Source organism: Macrobrachium rosenbergii, chromosome 7, assembly GCF_040412425.1.
Source record: "Macrobrachium rosenbergii isolate ZJJX-2024 chromosome 7, ASM4041242v1, whole genome shotgun sequence".
In the NCBI taxonomy this organism is placed as follows: domain Eukaryota; kingdom Metazoa; phylum Arthropoda; class Malacostraca; order Decapoda; family Palaemonidae; genus Macrobrachium; species Macrobrachium rosenbergii.
In genome coordinates this window covers 3,772,501-3,790,000 of record NC_089747.1, presented here as the reverse complement: position 1 = coordinate 3,790,000, position 17,500 = coordinate 3,772,501, and the positions used below count along the sequence as shown (strand labels likewise).

Below are 17,500 nucleotides of genomic sequence, written 5' to 3'. Positions count from 1 at the left end.
CTGTTATCTTATTATTTTTACCGTATGTGTGCAGATAAAGAGTCCTATATCTCTGAAATATATACACGTGTGTTTGTATATATATATATAGATCATTCACTCAGAGTATCATATACATGTGTGTATTCATATATGCATAACTTCAGTATTCGGTTCTGTACAAAAAAGGGGCGTCGTAGAATCAGCAGCCGGGCTGACTCCCTTCGTCCTTCGTGTCGCTCACAGAGTTCATCCTCGACGCCCCAGAGAGCCGAGGAGGCTTCGAGGAGGACCTTTTGGAGGGCGCGTCCGGATCCCTCATGAAGGTCGGGGAGGAACATCTCCTGGAGTCTCCTGACCTGAAGCTCTCCCTCGCCTTCCTCCTGGGTTCCATCGAGTGTCGCCTCGTTGGATCGGGCGTGCCTATCCTTCGGCACTGTATGCCCCCGCCGGACTCGGTGCCCTTGGTCGCGGCCTTGTTGACGGAGCCGTTGATGATGATGCTGATTTGGTTGTCGGCGCTGGGTTGTGATTCTGAGTCGGATGTGACCGTCCGGGCGTCTACGTTTGTGTTGTTCTCGCTGCATTCTTTTCTCGTACTCTTTTGGCACCCGTTTCGAAGAGGCTTATCCTCCTCCCCGGCGCCCCCTTCCTCTTCATTCACCCCCCTCCCACCACCTCCTCCTTCACCATCAGGATAGGCACTAGACGAATGGTCAGATATCCTGAGGTTGGCGAAATCGAACTCCTTCTTCATGTCCGAAGGGAAGGACGAAGGCCTCGTGGCGGAGCCGCCCGAAGCCCTCCCCTTCGGAGTTCCGTCGTCGGGTCTCAGGGTCGCCCCTCCGGCGTTTTCGAAGAAGTCCTTCGTGGTCTCCTGCGGGTTGCTGCTCGCTCGGATGAGCTGCTGGTTGTGCGGTCTGGAAGGCGGCCTCTTCCCGATGAGGGTCAGGTCGTCGCTCTGGGTCATGTCGGAGAATTCGGAATCGGTTCCCGATTCGCCGTGGTGCGTCTGGTCGGCTTTCAGCTCCTTCAGTTTCTCCTGAGAATATAAACAACAAAATGTCATCATCTGGTAGGGCAGGGTTCATCCATCTGGTGGGTGTTTTCACCCACGCTCACCAAAGCACGTTCACCCGTTCTTGAGGTATTTAAGTACTAAAGGTATTGCAAACAAAATAAAAGGACATTAGAATTCATGAAATTTTAGTTTTAAAGACATCTTTACTGGTAATGCAAATTAAACATTTATTTGTAAGCGTCCTTCTTGCGACAGTCCTGTAAAGCGTTTTTAACATCCAACTGTCAAGGAGATAGTTGAATTATAGTCGCCATCCCCTACATATTAACCCAGCAAGGCACAAGTTAGAGTCTTGGTAAGGGTTGTAAGTTATTCTCAGGTTATGTCGATACATTATGTAAAGGGTTATTTGTTTCTCAAAGTGAATAAAAAATGTCAGAAGGATCTCAGAATAGTTCATTTTTATGTGCATTTGTTGCCTTTTGTGCTACACATTCTCTCTCTCTCTCTCTCTCTCTCTCTCTCTCTCTCTCTCTCTCTCTCTCTCTCTCTCTCTCTCTCTCTCTCCTTTTCAGAATTACCTTCAGTTGCTGAGTGCTGCTCTTGGTCAGGCTCGACGAGGAACGTGGTGACTCTATGGTGACAATAGACCCTCTCACTTTCACCTGTTCAAGGGAAAAGGAAAATGAAGTGTTTTTAAAAGGCCGCATAAAATAGCTCCAGCGAGCATTACTGCTCATTGTGTGCGCTCCACTTACGCCCATCTTTCTCACACATCTCTTCACCGAGAGCCCAGTCCTCTTGAACTATCTCTCTCCCTCTGGCTACGTTTTAAAAGCACACTCGTGCTTTTTGAGTAATGGCAGTACGCAGCCTACGCGTGACTGAATGACAAAACAGTGACTTCAACAGGTTCTCAGCAAGCGAGTCTGAGCAGTGATTCTGAGGCTGAGTATATTTTGAGTCTGAGTGGGTCCTGGTTTGAGTTTAAGTAGGTGACAAATTGACTTGTTGAGTAAGAGCACAGGTAAATATGTTCCGTTAATAAGGATATGTATACTAGGAATGCCAGCTTATTAGTTCTCCTTGGTAAGATTTGTCATAAAAAACCACAAGTTTGAGAACGTATGTATATATATATTATGTGTGTGTTTTTTAACATGTATACAGTATATATAAAAAAATTGTGTATATATAAATATATATATATATATATATATATATATATATATATATATATATATATATATATATATATATATATATATATATATGTATGTATGTATGTATATGTATATAGTATAAAGAAATCCACACACAGCTTAGGAAACTGCATGTGAATTTTTCAAAATATAATTGTTCTCCATTTTTTCTTTCAAATTTCGCTACTGATCAGTTAGCATAGTATTTATCATCTTAGCATTTCCTTCCTTATCTGTCACAGTGGAAACCGTCCATTTCAGTGTCAAAAGTAATCATGATTAAAAAATGATCTTTAGCATTAGAAGTCAAAAAACATTTTTGCCTTAGGTTATGGGGGAAACGATATCGCACACAGAAATATTCAGAGAAAAAAATGGTAAACGAAAGTGGAGATAGATCTGAACGAGAAGATAGGGAATAGAGCATAAAATAGATGATGCCCTTTAAGACGCTTCTCCACCTCCTTCAAGCCTCTCTCTCTCTCTCTCTCTCTCTCTCTCTCTCTCTCTCTCTCTCTCTCTCTCTCTCTCTCTCTCTCTCTCTCTCTACCACGCCTAGGCAAAGTAAAGGGTATATAAAACGAAAGAGAAACGTGATCCCTGGTGGTCTGACCCTAAGGTAGTAATAAACTGGACAATGTTCGTTCCCAAATTCAAGAGGCAGGATGCATTGAAGACCCTGGTCCATGGACCGAATTCATTCAAATCTGTAGCAGGATTCAAGCCTTAGTTTTGTAATATGAAAATTATATAAATCCACAGAATATTTATCTCCAGGTAAATCCCAAAAGCCTCTCACAGGTAATGTTATTCAGAGGTTGCTACATGTAGTTAGATATTTTGAACCGCTTGTTCTGCCCAACGTAGAACAGTCCACGATCTCCGTGAGAACTGCCCGAGATAGATATTTTATATTCTTGTTAACATTATAAGTCTTGAGTATTGTAAGTTTTGCGCATCTAGCGTGATACTGTTGGCCTTTACATATTTATTATATTTAGGTACAGCTTTCTGTGACGTGAAAGAGAATTACCAATAGAATAATGAAAAAATTTGGAGTGCTGTAACCTAGGGACAGTGGATTAAAGCATCAAATTAATTTGATGAACATTTTGGATTATAAATTTTTTAGCATAAAGTGATGACTAACGTCATTGAACTTTAAGGATCAGAATATTTATGAATTATTCATTATATCCCCTGTGAAAAGTATATGCTACATTTATTCACTACAGCCTTTTTATAAAAAGAAATGAATAAATCAGCATTTACGGATTCAAACCTTTTGAAATCTTTCTCTTTTAAAGATCATTTAGAAATTCAGTGATGCTATTGGTGACACAAATCATTTCTGAAAGAATATAGAAAACATAAGATACACGCAGTTCCATGACTCTTACCTTCGGAGACCCGGCGATTCTCGCCCTTACGTTGGAGGGCGACACAGCCACTTTGGAGAAGGTCGTGCACTCGGTGGGGGAAGAGAGAAGCGACGACCTGGAGGAGGAGTTGGAGGCCGAGGAGAAGCCCTTCGTCACCGTCGTCCTCCAGGCGCCTTTGTCTTCCTCACTTTTACTCCTGCCCATCCCTGCTCTCAAGCCTCCTCCTCTTCCTCCTCCTCCTCCTCCTCCTCCTGGAGGACCTCCCCCTCCTCCTCCTCCCCCCTCGACCCCGTTCCCTCCACCTTCTTGTTCCTCCTTCAACATCTCGCGGTGACTTCTGGAGGATCTCGAGCGATGCTGCTTCAAGGGGGTACTGGACCCCGACCCTGTGTAGGAGCACCCTGGAAGCGGGCGGGGAGAGAGAGAAAGAGAGAGGGATGAGGAGAGAGAGAGAGAGAGAGAGAGAGAGAGAGAGAGAGAGAGAGAGAGAGAGAGAGAGATGAATCAAGTGGCCTCTCGAGGGCGAGAGACGTCGAGGAGGAAATAACCTCTATTGGGTAAATTGATATTCAAGGGGCGGTGTTGGGGTGTGGGGGGGGGTTGGCTTAGGTCAGTTTCTGGGGTCTAGTCGGGAAATTGGTCATTCAAGAGAATAAATAACGCGAGAGATGGGTTTTTTGAAATTTAGATTGCTATTGAAGGAACGCTGTGTATAAATGGGGGAATCTGGACAATTCGTTTCTTCCAAAACTTATATTTGAGCAAACAAATAGAGGGATTCGTTGATGGGAAACAATAAAAGGAAAAGTCTTGAAGAACCAGTTTTAGCAATTTGACTTCGAATCTGGGCATATAAAACCTTGCAAAAAAGTTTACATGAATTCCGCTTTTTTTTTTGCGAATCGTGGTATTTAAATGTATAGTGTCATATTTATCATAACATTGAATTTGAGATACGCTTTTTTATATCAAATAGATTATAATGGTTTTTGCCCACAGTGTTTTTAGAGTTACAGTTTACAATATGATTTACTTTTGTAAACTAAAGGGCGATTTCAAGAGAAAGCGCTCGTGTTTATGCAGCCAGCAGTAATTAGCTTATAGAAGTAGGCAGCACGATTTTCTCAAGTAAAATTAAATAATAAAAGTATATACCCTAACACATCCGTTCCCCCCTCTGTCAACTTTGACCAGCACAAGTGCAATGTCAACATACGTCTTGTAGTAATAAAGCGTTTGTGTACTGATTGTGTTAGAGTTCTGAGTTTAGGCTTAAACTACCTCTGAACTATTCTCAGCTGTTTTGACGGCGTTCTTTTTTAGTTTTAGTTTTTCGTGTTGGCTAAATCAATGAACCAGTTAATTATAGAGTTCTTAAAGGCGACCCTATTCCTTGTTTTAATTTTTCTTGTTGGCTAAATTAATGAACCGGTTAGTGATAGAGTTCTGTAAGGCGAACTTATTCCTTGTTTTAATTTTTCTTGTTGGCTAAATTAATGAACCAATTAGTTATAGAGTTCTTTAAGGCGAACTTATTCCTTGTTTTAATTTTTCGTGTTGGCTAAATTAATGAACCAATTAGTTATAGAGTTCTTTAAGGCGAACCTATTCCTTGTTTTAATTTTTCGTGTTGGCTAAATTAATGAACCAATTAGTTATAGAGTTCTTTAAGGCGAACCTATTCCTTGTTTTAATTTTTCGTGTTGGCTACATTAATGAACCAATTAGTTATAGAGTTCTTTGAGGCGAACTTATTCCTTGTTTTAATTTTTCGTGTTGGCTACATTAATGAACCAATTAGTTATAGAGTTCTTTGAGGCGAACTTATTCCTTGTTTTAATTTTTCGTGTTGGCTAAATTAATGAACCAATTAGTTATAGAGTTCTTTAATTAAGGCGAACCTATTCCATTGCTTTTAAGTGTCTGTGAAGGCGAAGATTAGGGAGTAAATTTGTTGGAAATGAATTTGTACAGAACACAGATGAGGCAAGGGAGAACTTTTATCGTGTATCTTGTAAAACTGTTTTTATCAGGTTAAGGATTTTCTAGTTAATAATTCGTTTTTTTTTCGTTAGAAGCTGATAAGCTAATTATGGGGAGGATGGCATTCGATAATATATATATATATATATACATATGTATATATATTTAAAATTAATATAAAAATATTTAATTTTAAAAATATTTTAAAATTAATAAAAAATATTTAATTTTTTAATTATTTTAATTATTTTTTATTAATTTGAAAATTTTTTTTCACAATTTAAGGTGTTATTATTTTTATAGGCATCTTTTGAACAGCTTTTTAAGTATTCTGGTATTTGAGCAATTCCCGCGAAGGTGTCCAGCCTCCTATTTTCCAGTCTCTTCTTGCTATTAAATTTCTCCTTTTATACAATATTCAGCTTAATTTCCAACCTCTTACCAATAATAATCCTTCATCCAATTTAATCCTCTGAAATCTCCCTTTACATAATATTTAGCTTGGTGTTCAACCTATTACCAATAATAGTCCTTCATCCAATCTGATCCTTCTGAATTCCCCCTTTATATAATATTTATATAATATTTAGCTTAATTTTTAACCTGTTACCAATAATAATCCTTCATCCAATTTGATCCTTCTGAATTCTCCCTTTTATATAATATTTAGTTTAATTTTCAACTCCTTACCAATAATAATCCTTCATCCAATCTAATCCTTCTGAATTCTCCTTTTATATAACATTTAGCTTAATTTTCAACCTCATACCAATAATATAGTCGCAATGAACATTCGTCCCAAAATCCTTCATCCAATTTAACCCTCCTGAATTTCCTGCTGTCACCTAACAACGCATACTAGTCCTTAGACACAGGACCTTTAAATACAAACGACACTGTAGGATCCCTCCTTACCAAGTCCAGTAGGATCAGACATCTTCATCGACTCCTCCAGTTCCGCCTGCCACTCCTGCTCCCTCCGTTCCCTCTCCTTCCTCGCTTCCTCTCGCTCCCTGTTGAAGACCAGCATCCCTTCGTATAGGACTGGGTCTCCTTCCTGCGTCGTGGAGAGAGAGATAGAAAGGTGGTCAGTGTAACGAGAGAGAGAGAGAGAGAGAGAGAGAGAGAGAGAGAGAGAGAGAGAGAGAGAGAGAGAGAGAGAGCAAGTTGAAGTGCGTTCGTTTGACGCCATCTGGAGAGAGTAGAGAGAGAGAGAGAGAGAATCCTGTCGAACAACGGCCACTGAACCCATGAGAGAGAGAGAGAGAGAGAGAGAGAGAGAGAGAGAGAGAGAGAGAGAGAAAGGTGATGGCGTAAATATGGGACGTAGGAGATAGACAGAACTTTAGAAATAGAGATGTAAAGATATGTGATTTAAGGATGTCAGAAAATTGACAATGGGGAGACTTGATAACTAGAAATGAGACGGAGGAATTATTTGGGAATCGGCTGGAATGAAAGACAGTTTAGTATTCTAAATGCTGCACAGACAGTAATATAAATGAATGACCTTTATTTCCAAACTAATTGTTCATGATCCGCTAAACTGAACTTTAGTGGTTAACTGCCTCCTTTATTTATGTCTATGTTTATTCTTTCTCTTATATAAAAGATTGAAAGGATATATATTATGCAACCATACACAAAGTATGTGGCAGGACAAGCCACTCTTTTGGTATATCAACAAATGCACTTTGCAGGATTTCAGAAAAACAATAAATAACAGAAAAGTGAAAACAAAGTGAAAGTCCCTTGCTATCAGTGGCATTTTCTGCTCTGTCCTACCAAGATCTTCTAACAGTAGGCACCTTTAAAATGAGCAACGGAAGAAATATGCTCATCTGGTAACTGAATTCATTGCATTGAATAGTATGCATCAAACCTTGATAATATCAGTTATTTAGAGTTACCTATTTCAAGGCTGAAAATTATAAAAGGCTTCATTTTCTCGACTTCATAAAAATTCTACTTTCATCAACTGATCTGTTTTAGAACTTGGAAAAATGAGAGTTATTTCAGGAGGCAGGAAAACGTGAAAACTTAAATACTGGCAATTATGAAAATATCTTTATAAAGATATGAAGCACAATAGGCATTAGCAGAATCAGGTTACCAGATAATGCAAGTGACAATGATGTGGCACTATCGTTCTCAGAGCAAAATTTTGACATACAGATCAAAATAAGGTCAGAATGGCGATTTCGAATGAGCGGGAAAATTCTGAAAATTGCAAGTTAATCATTAATGTGTCATTAACAGAATGAGATTGAGTGGAAGGTGGTCTTGTTGGGTGAAGAAAGGTGCCTTTTATAAGATTTTTCTAGAATGGTGGCCACTCAAATTCAGTTATTGTTGGAACACATTAAAGTCATCTTCTATAGACAGATACAGAGAAGACTTCTATAACGCAGTGGGAAAGAGGCATCAAAGTTTAATGAAATTCGTTTTACAACTGATTGACGAAACTCTCAAGGGACCATCCTGAGGATTCCTTCTCAAGATGTCTGTGAAAACTGCAGCCTTGTAAAGGTAAAGAAGGTGGACAGCAAAGCGTGAAGAGACCAAAGTTAAAGACAGAAAACAATGCTATACAGAATCAGCATCGTCTGTGATTCTCCTGACACATAGACTGTTAAGATATTAGCACCCTTTCTAACCACTGTCACAGTCATGCTTCAATGATAGTCATGTCTCCAAAGTCCCTGATGAACCGGAATCATTGTAGAATTAAGGTTCAGTTCTCTCATAGTTAGTTGATTGCCTAATGTAAAGAAATTTCCCGTCTCCATACCAAACTGTGCTGAGTACGGGCTGAATAGTTTACATAATTTATTTATCTTAGAAAGTAATTTTCTTCACAAAGAATCATAAATAATTTTGTAATGGCTCAGACTATGAACTCCCCTGCTGTATGTGATGCATTACCTTAGCGTGGGCAACGAATGAACTTACTAAATTATTATATTTTAACGGTGATAAATATCCTCAAAAAAATAATTTAGTATTTTTATAGTAATGAACATCCTTACCAAAGTGCACAAAATCCTGGTAGGTGTTTTTCTCTATCTAGGGCACAGAAAACACCTGATATAGAAGTTTTCACCTAGACACGACCGTGGATTTAATCAGCCTGGGCAAGAAATTTCCAAATCACAAGGCATGAGTCGCTTTACCCGTGGGGTCAAGTCTATTCTAAGTTATAAAACTTTCCTTATACCTAAGTTTGCGAATGGCCCAGTTCCTCATTTCTCCAAGAATACGATGCATAAGAAGTTTTTAGGAAGCAATAGGGAAAAGTTCTTAGCGAAAGTAAAAAAAAAAGAAATTGAAAGGCTCTGACCTGCGAATCACATCGTTGGTCGAGTTCCGATGTAAGATTTTTTATATGATTTAATATCTCTAATAAGTTTACTGTACTGAAGTAATAAGCTTGTCACACCTCGTTTAGATTCCCCATTTTTAGTTTTCTGTCAAAGAAAACTATTGAGCCGGCTTTGTCTGTCCGTCCGCACTTTTTTCTGTCCGCACTTTTTTCTGTCCGCACTTTTTCTGTCCGCCCTCAGGTGTTTTAAACTACTGAGGCTAGAGGGCTGCAAATTGGTATGTTGATCATCCACCCTCCAGTCATCAAACGTAGCTAACTGAAGCCCTCAAGCCTCAGTAGTTTTTTTTTATTCTATTTAAGGTTAAAGTTAGCCATAATCGTGCTTCTGGCAACGATGTAGGACAGGCTACCACCGGTCCGTGGTTAAAGTTTCGTGGGCCGCGGCTCATACAGCTCAGTCGAAGAAACTTTGGCGCATTTTTTACTTGTTAAATGATGTTTCCGTATTATACTCGTAACAACCACTGTTCAAAAAAGTGTATGATTGACAGTTTTACCGAATATATTTATAAATGTGAACTTATACAAATAAGCTAGATTACTCTATCGCTTGGTTCAGACATGTTTAACTTGGCAGTTTCTAAATGAAGAAAGGAACGTTTTTTTCCTGATTACATATTTGTTAAAGTCCTGTTTGTTTATGTACGTGAAATATTCATTCCGTGAAGCGCAGCTTTCAAAGGGATAGCTGGAAATATTTCTTCTTAAATTGGAAATGAAACCGTGAGCCACTGTAGATACTCTGTAGTCATTGGTTCTCTCTCCTGGGCAGTATATAAGAATGAGGGCATACCTTCAAGTTTTACCTCGTATTGCAAACGAATTACAAGTACAACCCTGGACACGTACAACTGGTACCACTCCCTTCGTAGGGTATAGCTTCACAATGCCTTGTAAAAGGCTGAATTTGTAGTATGTTGTTAAGAAATGTAGCTCGAAAAACAAAAAGTTTAAGGAGTCATCTTAATGTGAAAGATCAAAATGGCGGTCATCAAGGTACCCCTATCTAGCCCAGAACCGAAAAAACAAATAAGTAAAAGACTGAATTTGTCACAAGTTGTTAAGAAATGTAACTCAAAAAACAAAAGGTTTAAGGGGCCATTTGATTGCAAAAAGATCAAGGTACCCCTATCTAGCCCAGAACCGAAAAAAACAAGTAAGTAAAAGACTGAATTTGTCACAAGTTGTTAAGAAATGTAACTCAAAAAACAAAAGGTGTAAGGGGCCATTTGACTGCAAAAAGATCATGGTACTCCTATCTAGCCCAGAACAAAAAAAAAAAAAAAAAAAAAAATAAGTTATTGATCATTAGGATAAGAACATAAGAACAGCGAATTTTCCGTACCGCAAACTTACACTTACAATATTGCCAGATATAGAGCTCTGAGTTTCCCTGAGGCTCTTTTGTTTTGAGAGGCGCTTCTTCTTCTTGTGCAGAGGTCTCGACTCTATGATCATCTCCTCCAGCTCGAATGTGGGGTCGCAGTTCAGGTGGTCTTTCTGGAAGGCGAGAATGAAAAAGACATGAAGTTATAGTCATTTTATATTTATAATGCGTGGGCTGATATTAATGACGACGTATGTCATTTGTAGGTGGGTTAATCTGCAAAGAAATGCTGCTTACTGTGTATGGCCATTCTTAGTAGGGTTAATCTATAAAGTAAAGCTACTACTTTGTATATAATTTTCAGTGAGGTTAATCTGCAAAGTAATGCTACTATTTTGCGTGTCATTCTTAGTAGGGTTAATATGTAAAGTAATGCTACTACTATGTACGTCATTTTCAGTAAGGTTAATCTGCAAAGTAATGCTGTTACTGTGTTTGTATTAAGTAATGCTACTGTTATGTATGTCATACTTAGTAGGGTCTATCTGCAAAGTAATGCTACTACTATAATGTATGTCATACTTAGTGGGGTCTATCTGCAAAGTAATGCTACTACTATGCTTGTCATACTTAGTAGGGTCTATCTGCAAAGTGATGCTATTTCTATGTACGCCATTCGTAATAGGGTCTATTTGTAAAGTAATGGCGTTAATCGAGTAGAAAGGATGTTACTGATTACGTTAATTTGATTGCACATTAAAGCACTAATGCAATTAAAAGCACATAGTAGTTTGCTAGTAATTCAAACGCAAAGTTTTTTAAATTATAAAATACATGCTCTCAAATTCCCCCACTTTCAGGTTAATACAGTTATTATTATTATTATTATCAAACATTCATATGAAGCAAGACGTAATGGCTATTACTGTAACAAAATATCATGTAAGGAAAAGACGACAGAAAGAAGTAATTCGCATATAACAAAGGCTGCCAAACAAAGGTAGAAGCAAATAAATACACAAAAAAGCATAAAACTTAAATAAGAAAATATATACGTTCACTGAAACTAGAGATAAGAAAAAAAAATTCATGTCCAACTGTAAACTAGTTCATATACATATGGTCTAAGAGTACCAAGGAATTATACATTCAGAAATTCATACCCATGCAAAAGAGATGCATAAAATGGGAAAATATTGTTGCAAGCTTTGAAAATGCGTCCATTCATCGAACACAACCACGGTCATAAATATTTATTCATGTAAAATAGTTGAATGAAAAAGAATACAAGTTGCAGTGAGCTTTGAAGGTCATTTGTACTCAACAGTACATGTCTGCGTCAAAGAGATTCACAAAGAAGTATACATAAAACAGTAATATACCGCATACATGTATACGTGCACGGGAAACGCGGATACATGGAAAAATAAATAAATGAAGCAATTCCATGGAAGAGGGAAGGGGATGGAAGAAGGAAGGGGAGGGGGAGGGATTACACAAATACTTAAAAATACGACTAAATGCAAAGCAGATACATGGAAATGATACAGAAAACAGTAATCTACTCCATAAATACATTCACGGGAAACGCGGATGCATAGAAAAATAAATAAATAGAACAGCCCCCTAGAAACCTTATACAAACACGTTCAATCTCCCAAATTAGAACCTCGACCAGGGACCTCGTCGTTGTCAACAGAAGCAAAGCCATACCTGAGCATTCAGTGGGGTAGGTGTTGGGGGGGAGGGGGTGGTGGGTGTTGGGAGGACCGACATTGATTCAATCGGAAGTCTGTGCAATTAATAATTGATAAGGGTAGTGATTGCATTATTAACCAGGGGAAATCACTGCAATTAGCGTCGGTGCTTGTATTGCTTTTGGGTAATTTGCATTAGTAATGCTTCGGCGGTCGAGACACGGAAGGGTAGTCCACTTATTTTGAATGGTATTCAAGCATGCATGCAGGAGGGATATCCGTGTCTTTGTAGTAAAGGCGGTAATGCTTTGGAGGTTTGTGTGTGCGGAAAAGTGTTTCGGTCTCTCTCTCTCTCTCTCTCTCTCTCTCTCTCTCTCTCTCTATATCTATATATATATATATATATATATATATATATATATATATATATATATATGTATATATATATATATTCTTATATGTATGCTGTATGTATGTATATATGCATGCATTCATACATACATACATACATAAAGTCTCATATAAATATAACACATTTTTTGTCTTAATTTCTTCGTGTTATATATGCAAGCAGTTAGCTTGCCCAGGTAATTCCTTGGATGCAGTTGCCCTCAGGTTCCAAGTTCTTTTATGACTCGTATGGCCTAGTGGGCAGCGTCCTTGCCTTTCAATTGAAAGACCTGGGTTCGATCCTGATGTGAGCCAGAATTTTGTATGTAATGTGTGTATGTGTGTATGCATGTATATTTACCGGCGGAGTGAAAGGAGGCTTAGTCTTCTTCTTGATCACAGACTCTTTCGTGAAGGCGCAGCAGAAGGGTTTCCGTAGGACATCGTCGAGACTCTGGAGGCGTTCCTCGGGCGATACGATCAGCAGCTGTGGGAAGGAAAAATAATGATTCATTTCGAATTAGCATTCCGTATTCATCCGCTCACTCCCTTTCTCTCCAGGCTTCTAATTCTTGTTCTGTTTTTCTAATCCACTGATACTGGGATGAGGTTGCGGACCCCATGATGTTTATCACACTTAATTTTAAAATATAATCATTATTAATAACCATTGCTACTTATTAGTGATTTCTCAATCTTTTGATTTTTTCCTGATTCGCTGTCATCAATTAGTGACTAGTGTCCTTCAGTATAAGGTGGATCATACAGGTTGATTCGTCCTTGACGATTTAAGGATTAAAATTAAATGGTTTTTTAATAATAATAACAATAATAATAATAATAATAAATTTTATTATAATAAATTTTATTTCAGCTCAGGACCATATACATGTTGGCTTGGATTCAGTCTCAGTGAATCCCGGATTCGTCTTTGATCTGACAATCTCTGTTTGTTTGAAGTCATCATATAAACAAGCTTTAGATATTTTAAAAGGGAATAGTACTAAATTTCACAATAAATTCCACAGCCTTTCGTTGTCTTTTTTATACTGATTTAAGATTTTTTTTTTTTTTTTACTTCTCTGACTTTAGTATCAAGTGAGTGGGTTCTTCCCTTAACCAGTTAGAATGCTTTGGATTTTTCCTTCACATAGTAATATTCGATTCCCTTCTATAACATGACCTGTGATCTGCTGTCTCTGCCGATTCGAATGAAAGGGTTTGAGCTTTTGATTACTCACATAGAAAAGATTATTTCACCATAACCTGTATTAGATAGAAAAGAGAAGCTGGTGATATTCCATAGTTTGTGTAAAACTGCAATTAATTTATTAGTAATATTTTCATTCCCGGTTTTAATTTCATATACATTTTCTGTTAGTCGTTTCCCCCCCCTTTCGTCTTGTACAACTTAGTTCTTTCCCTTTAAACACCTTTTTACTTAAAAGAGTAGTGAAACCTGGCAGTAATCTCACATTGGTGGCTAAAGTGATGACAGCTCCCCTAATGATGACCTTCAAAGTGGATGATCTATATTTGAAGGACACGAATCTTTTCCAGACCAAAAAGAGAGTTAAAACTAAGAATTATGTCCTGTATGTAAAATGACGTAAATAGTGTGTGCTGTCATGCTTCTAGGGAACATCAAATGAAGGCAAAATACTGCATTTCAATATCCTGTTAATCCTCTTTCACTTTAGACGAAATAGCCTTCAATTAGATTGGGAAATTAAACCAATTCTGCTATCAGTTTGGCGACATATTAAATTATGCATCAGAAGAGTTGTTAAATTTCTGGAAAAGGGGTATCATCGCAATCACTAACATGCAAATGAACATCGTAACTTTGAATCCTCCATCAAGGGAAAAATGAATTTTATTCATTTTAATGTTTATGTAAGGGATGAAATTTATTTGCTGAAAAATACTGAGAGTTAGTCAGCATTGAATCAGGAGTAACATAAACCTTTAATAATAATTACGGTATACCTTTTTATCTCGTAGTAAACCTAATTGGAAATGATTTGTCAACAGCCCACAAATCCACCAAACACAGTCAGCAAGGAAGCTCCTAGTGATGCCTATGCACAGGACATGAGTTTCAAGCTAGTAGAAACTGAGAAAGACCGATGTTCAGAAAGAAACAGGTCATAAGCTATCAACATTTAGCTAGAGGAATCTCTGCTAATACAATACATTATAAGTGGAATTCTACACGGGACTGGTTGACTGACTAAAAATTGATCTGACGTCATAACTGTAAGGTCACTGGCGCCGAAAAAGATTATTATCAACAATCATGAAAAAAGTAGATGAAAAAATGTATATAAAAAGCAGAGGCCTAGCCCCTCCAACAAACTTCTGATGACGAGCAGCTTTTAGAAAGAGGCGTCCAAAATAAAATCGAAAGCACCATAGATTTTTGAAAATTTTTACATCCCCTTTTATGTCGGTGAGCCTAACAGAAAAAAATGGAGGCCTTCTTCAATACAAATTCGTGAGGGTCGAACACGAGGTGGAAAGTCTTCCTTACAAAGTTGCCTTCGACTGGGAAGTATCACCAAACCATTTCATCACTGGATCGAGGCGAGTTATGCCGGAAGCAAGAAGAACTGGAATATCAAATTTAGGCCAAGATACCTAAGCGATGGGACATATGATGTCATTCAGCGATGAAAATTATGCTGAAACATCTGTTAGGAGCGAGTTAAGGAAAGTAAGATGGAAGAAAGAGAATGTGAACGGAGGTACAGTGAGAAGAATGAAAGGGGTTGCAGCTAGTGGCCGAAGGAACGCCGCAAAAACCTCAAATAATGCCTACATCACATTGCAGGAGATGCTATGACGGCACTATTCCCCCAACGGCGCCTGCAGCAAGAGGAACCACTGATATAACCACTAAAGATTATATATTTATGTTAATCTAACTAATTAAACTTCCCAAAATGATAGTTGAACTTCACTTACCTGTGATATTAGACTGACCAAATCCGGATGACAATCGGAGGAGAACTTCGGAGGCTGTAGGAACATGAGGCGAATGTCGTGGAGAGAAGTGTTGGAGTGGATGTCGTAGGGGCGTTTGGCCCTCCGCACTTCGTAGGCCGTGACGCCCAAGGACCACCAGTCGACGGGGTAGCTGTAGCCGTCGCACAGGTCCGCTGCGCACTCGAAGACCTCCGGAGCTGGAACAGAGGTCGTCGTGAAGTTTTGGACGTTTGAATCTTCATTATTTGTTTTATATATTTTATAGTTAATATTTATGCGTATGCAAGTGCACCTCGACCTATGCTGTTTTAATTATGCTCATTTATTCATTTATTTTTTACTTATTTATTTATTTATTCATTTATTAACGACTGTCTATTTACGTCAAACTATAGCATTTCATTTCCGTATATATGTATATATATATATATATATATATATATATATATATATATATATATATATATATATATATATATATATATATGTGTGTGTGTGTGTGTGTGTGTGTGTGTGTGTGTGTGTGTGTGTGTGTGTGTAGGGGAATTATGACCTTCTCATTAATACAATTTTTTGTTCGGTTGAAATGAAGCGTTACTTCATTTTCCCGTAAAAGGCATATATATCACTAAAAGTTATCACGCTTATTAATATTGCTAAGTGATTGTTTACTTGACTATTCAGTCATAATATTTCTAGATTCTCATATGACTCGCCGGAGGAAGTTTAGCTCGGATGAATAATGAATAATTAATAATGAAAATTGGAGTAGGCAGAGTTGAAGAAGCTGGACAGCCAAGCTGCAAGAAAATTAACGGAAACGCATTAAAAGTAAAAGGGTAGGTAAAAACAATGTGCACTGCTTACAGAATGCCATCCAAGGCACAATGTCAGCATCAACAACCCCCCTTCCACCAGCGATCAAGACCTGATGGCTATCGATAGCTAAGGGTAGGAATTAGAGACAATGTTTACTTAAATTTTTTTTCTTGAGAACAGCAGTAACAAAGAGAAAAGCATATTAAATTACCACTTGATATAAATATTGTAACGGCGAAAACATTATTCGCTACAGCGTCTATATAAAATTGCGTCATAACTGCAATGTTGTGTACACGCGTGATCTGCGCATGCGTGTGTTTAGCTTAGTTTCCGAGGCGGATGTCGGTGAACAAACTGTTACTGCAGCTTAGAGACAGTCATTCCCAATCCGTGATATAACATTGCATGGGCGCTCGCCTTTAACCTAAGAGAGAGGGCCACCGACCTTTATTTGCTGACGATAGATTTTTCTCACTTACCAAAGATTTAGATAGATTGCCGTTAGAGCCGGGAAAGATTTCCACAGTCGCCAATACACATTTAGGTTTCCGTCGGGATTGGGCGGGACGTTATTATTTTTTTTCTTCTCTCTCTCTCTCTCTCTCTCTCTCTCTCTCTCTCTCTCTCTCTCTCTCTCTCAGTGAAGTTTTTTATTATATTTTGTAAAGCTTTTGACCGGAATAAAATTAAGCTGAAAGGATGTATTTCTTATTATTTACAGAATAAGTTTCCTGATAAGGCGAGGCGCTGCATATTTTACGACACATGGCATATGTATTTAATAGTGGTACATTCCCTGAATCGTACGAGAAGGCCTTTAGAAAGGAACGAAAAAGAAAAAGATATGAATTTCAGAATAAATCACATGATTGTTGTTACTAAAGAGACATTGTAGGAATCAAGGCGAGTTCTGCAACTACTGACGGACCCGATAATTTTAGTATGACGAATATTTGCCATTCTGTTCATCTCACAATTTTGTCATAAAAGTTTAAAACATAAGATCGTCCATTACTGACGATTTTTTCTGCCTGCTGACTCTTTCTCCATAAAAACCTCGTACTAGTAACTGTGCAGTACTGTGTACACGTATCCATACGCAGCACCGTCACAGTAGGTCTTGTCAACACGGTTTATTTGACGAAAACTTTTAACATTCCCTGTATTTACTCTGAGGGCAAGTTCAGCCATTTTTGTAAACACAGCCCTTGGCGTTGATACGGAAGATTTCTCTAACATACAACACAGCCAGTGTTCAACAGTTTTTCATAGAGTCAAGGGTTTCCCTTATAGTTTGTGGCCATGGCGTTTTTTAAGCGTTTTT

The 17,500-nt window shown here is 38.1% G+C and overlaps 2 protein-coding genes across 13 annotated transcripts in view; one reads left to right on the top strand and one right to left on the bottom strand.

Annotated features, from left to right (window-relative positions):
* LOC136840030 (uncharacterized) overlaps nt 1–17,500 on the top strand; it is a 318,614-nt gene that overhangs the window by 95,714 nt on the left and 205,400 nt on the right. The window lies entirely within an intron of this gene.
* The window catches only part of LOC136840024 (uncharacterized), a 168,353-nt gene that overhangs the window by 493 nt on the left and 150,360 nt on the right, over nt 1–17,500 (bottom strand). For 6 of the 9 annotated variants that reach the window (XM_067106317.1, XM_067106321.1, XM_067106323.1 and 3 more), the window contains 7 exons: nt 15,334–15,551; nt 12,728–12,853; nt 10,309–10,452; nt 6,483–6,624; nt 3,603–3,985; nt 1,582–1,665; nt 1–1,021 (listed from right to left, as the gene is read on the bottom strand). The exon at nt 1–1,021 is cut by the window's left edge and continues 493 nt beyond it. In XM_067106317.1, the coding sequence (XP_066962418.1) occupies nt 182–1,021; nt 1,582–1,665; nt 3,603–3,985; nt 6,483–6,624; nt 10,309–10,452; nt 12,728–12,853; nt 15,334–15,551 (1,937 nt within the window). In that variant the 3' untranslated portion in view covers nt 1–181. The remainder of the gene's footprint in view (nt 1,022–1,581; nt 1,666–3,602; nt 3,986–6,482; nt 6,625–10,308; nt 10,453–12,727; nt 12,854–15,333; nt 15,552–17,500) is intronic. The other 3 variants (XM_067106324.1, XM_067106325.1, XM_067106326.1) reach the window with 1 other exon arrangement.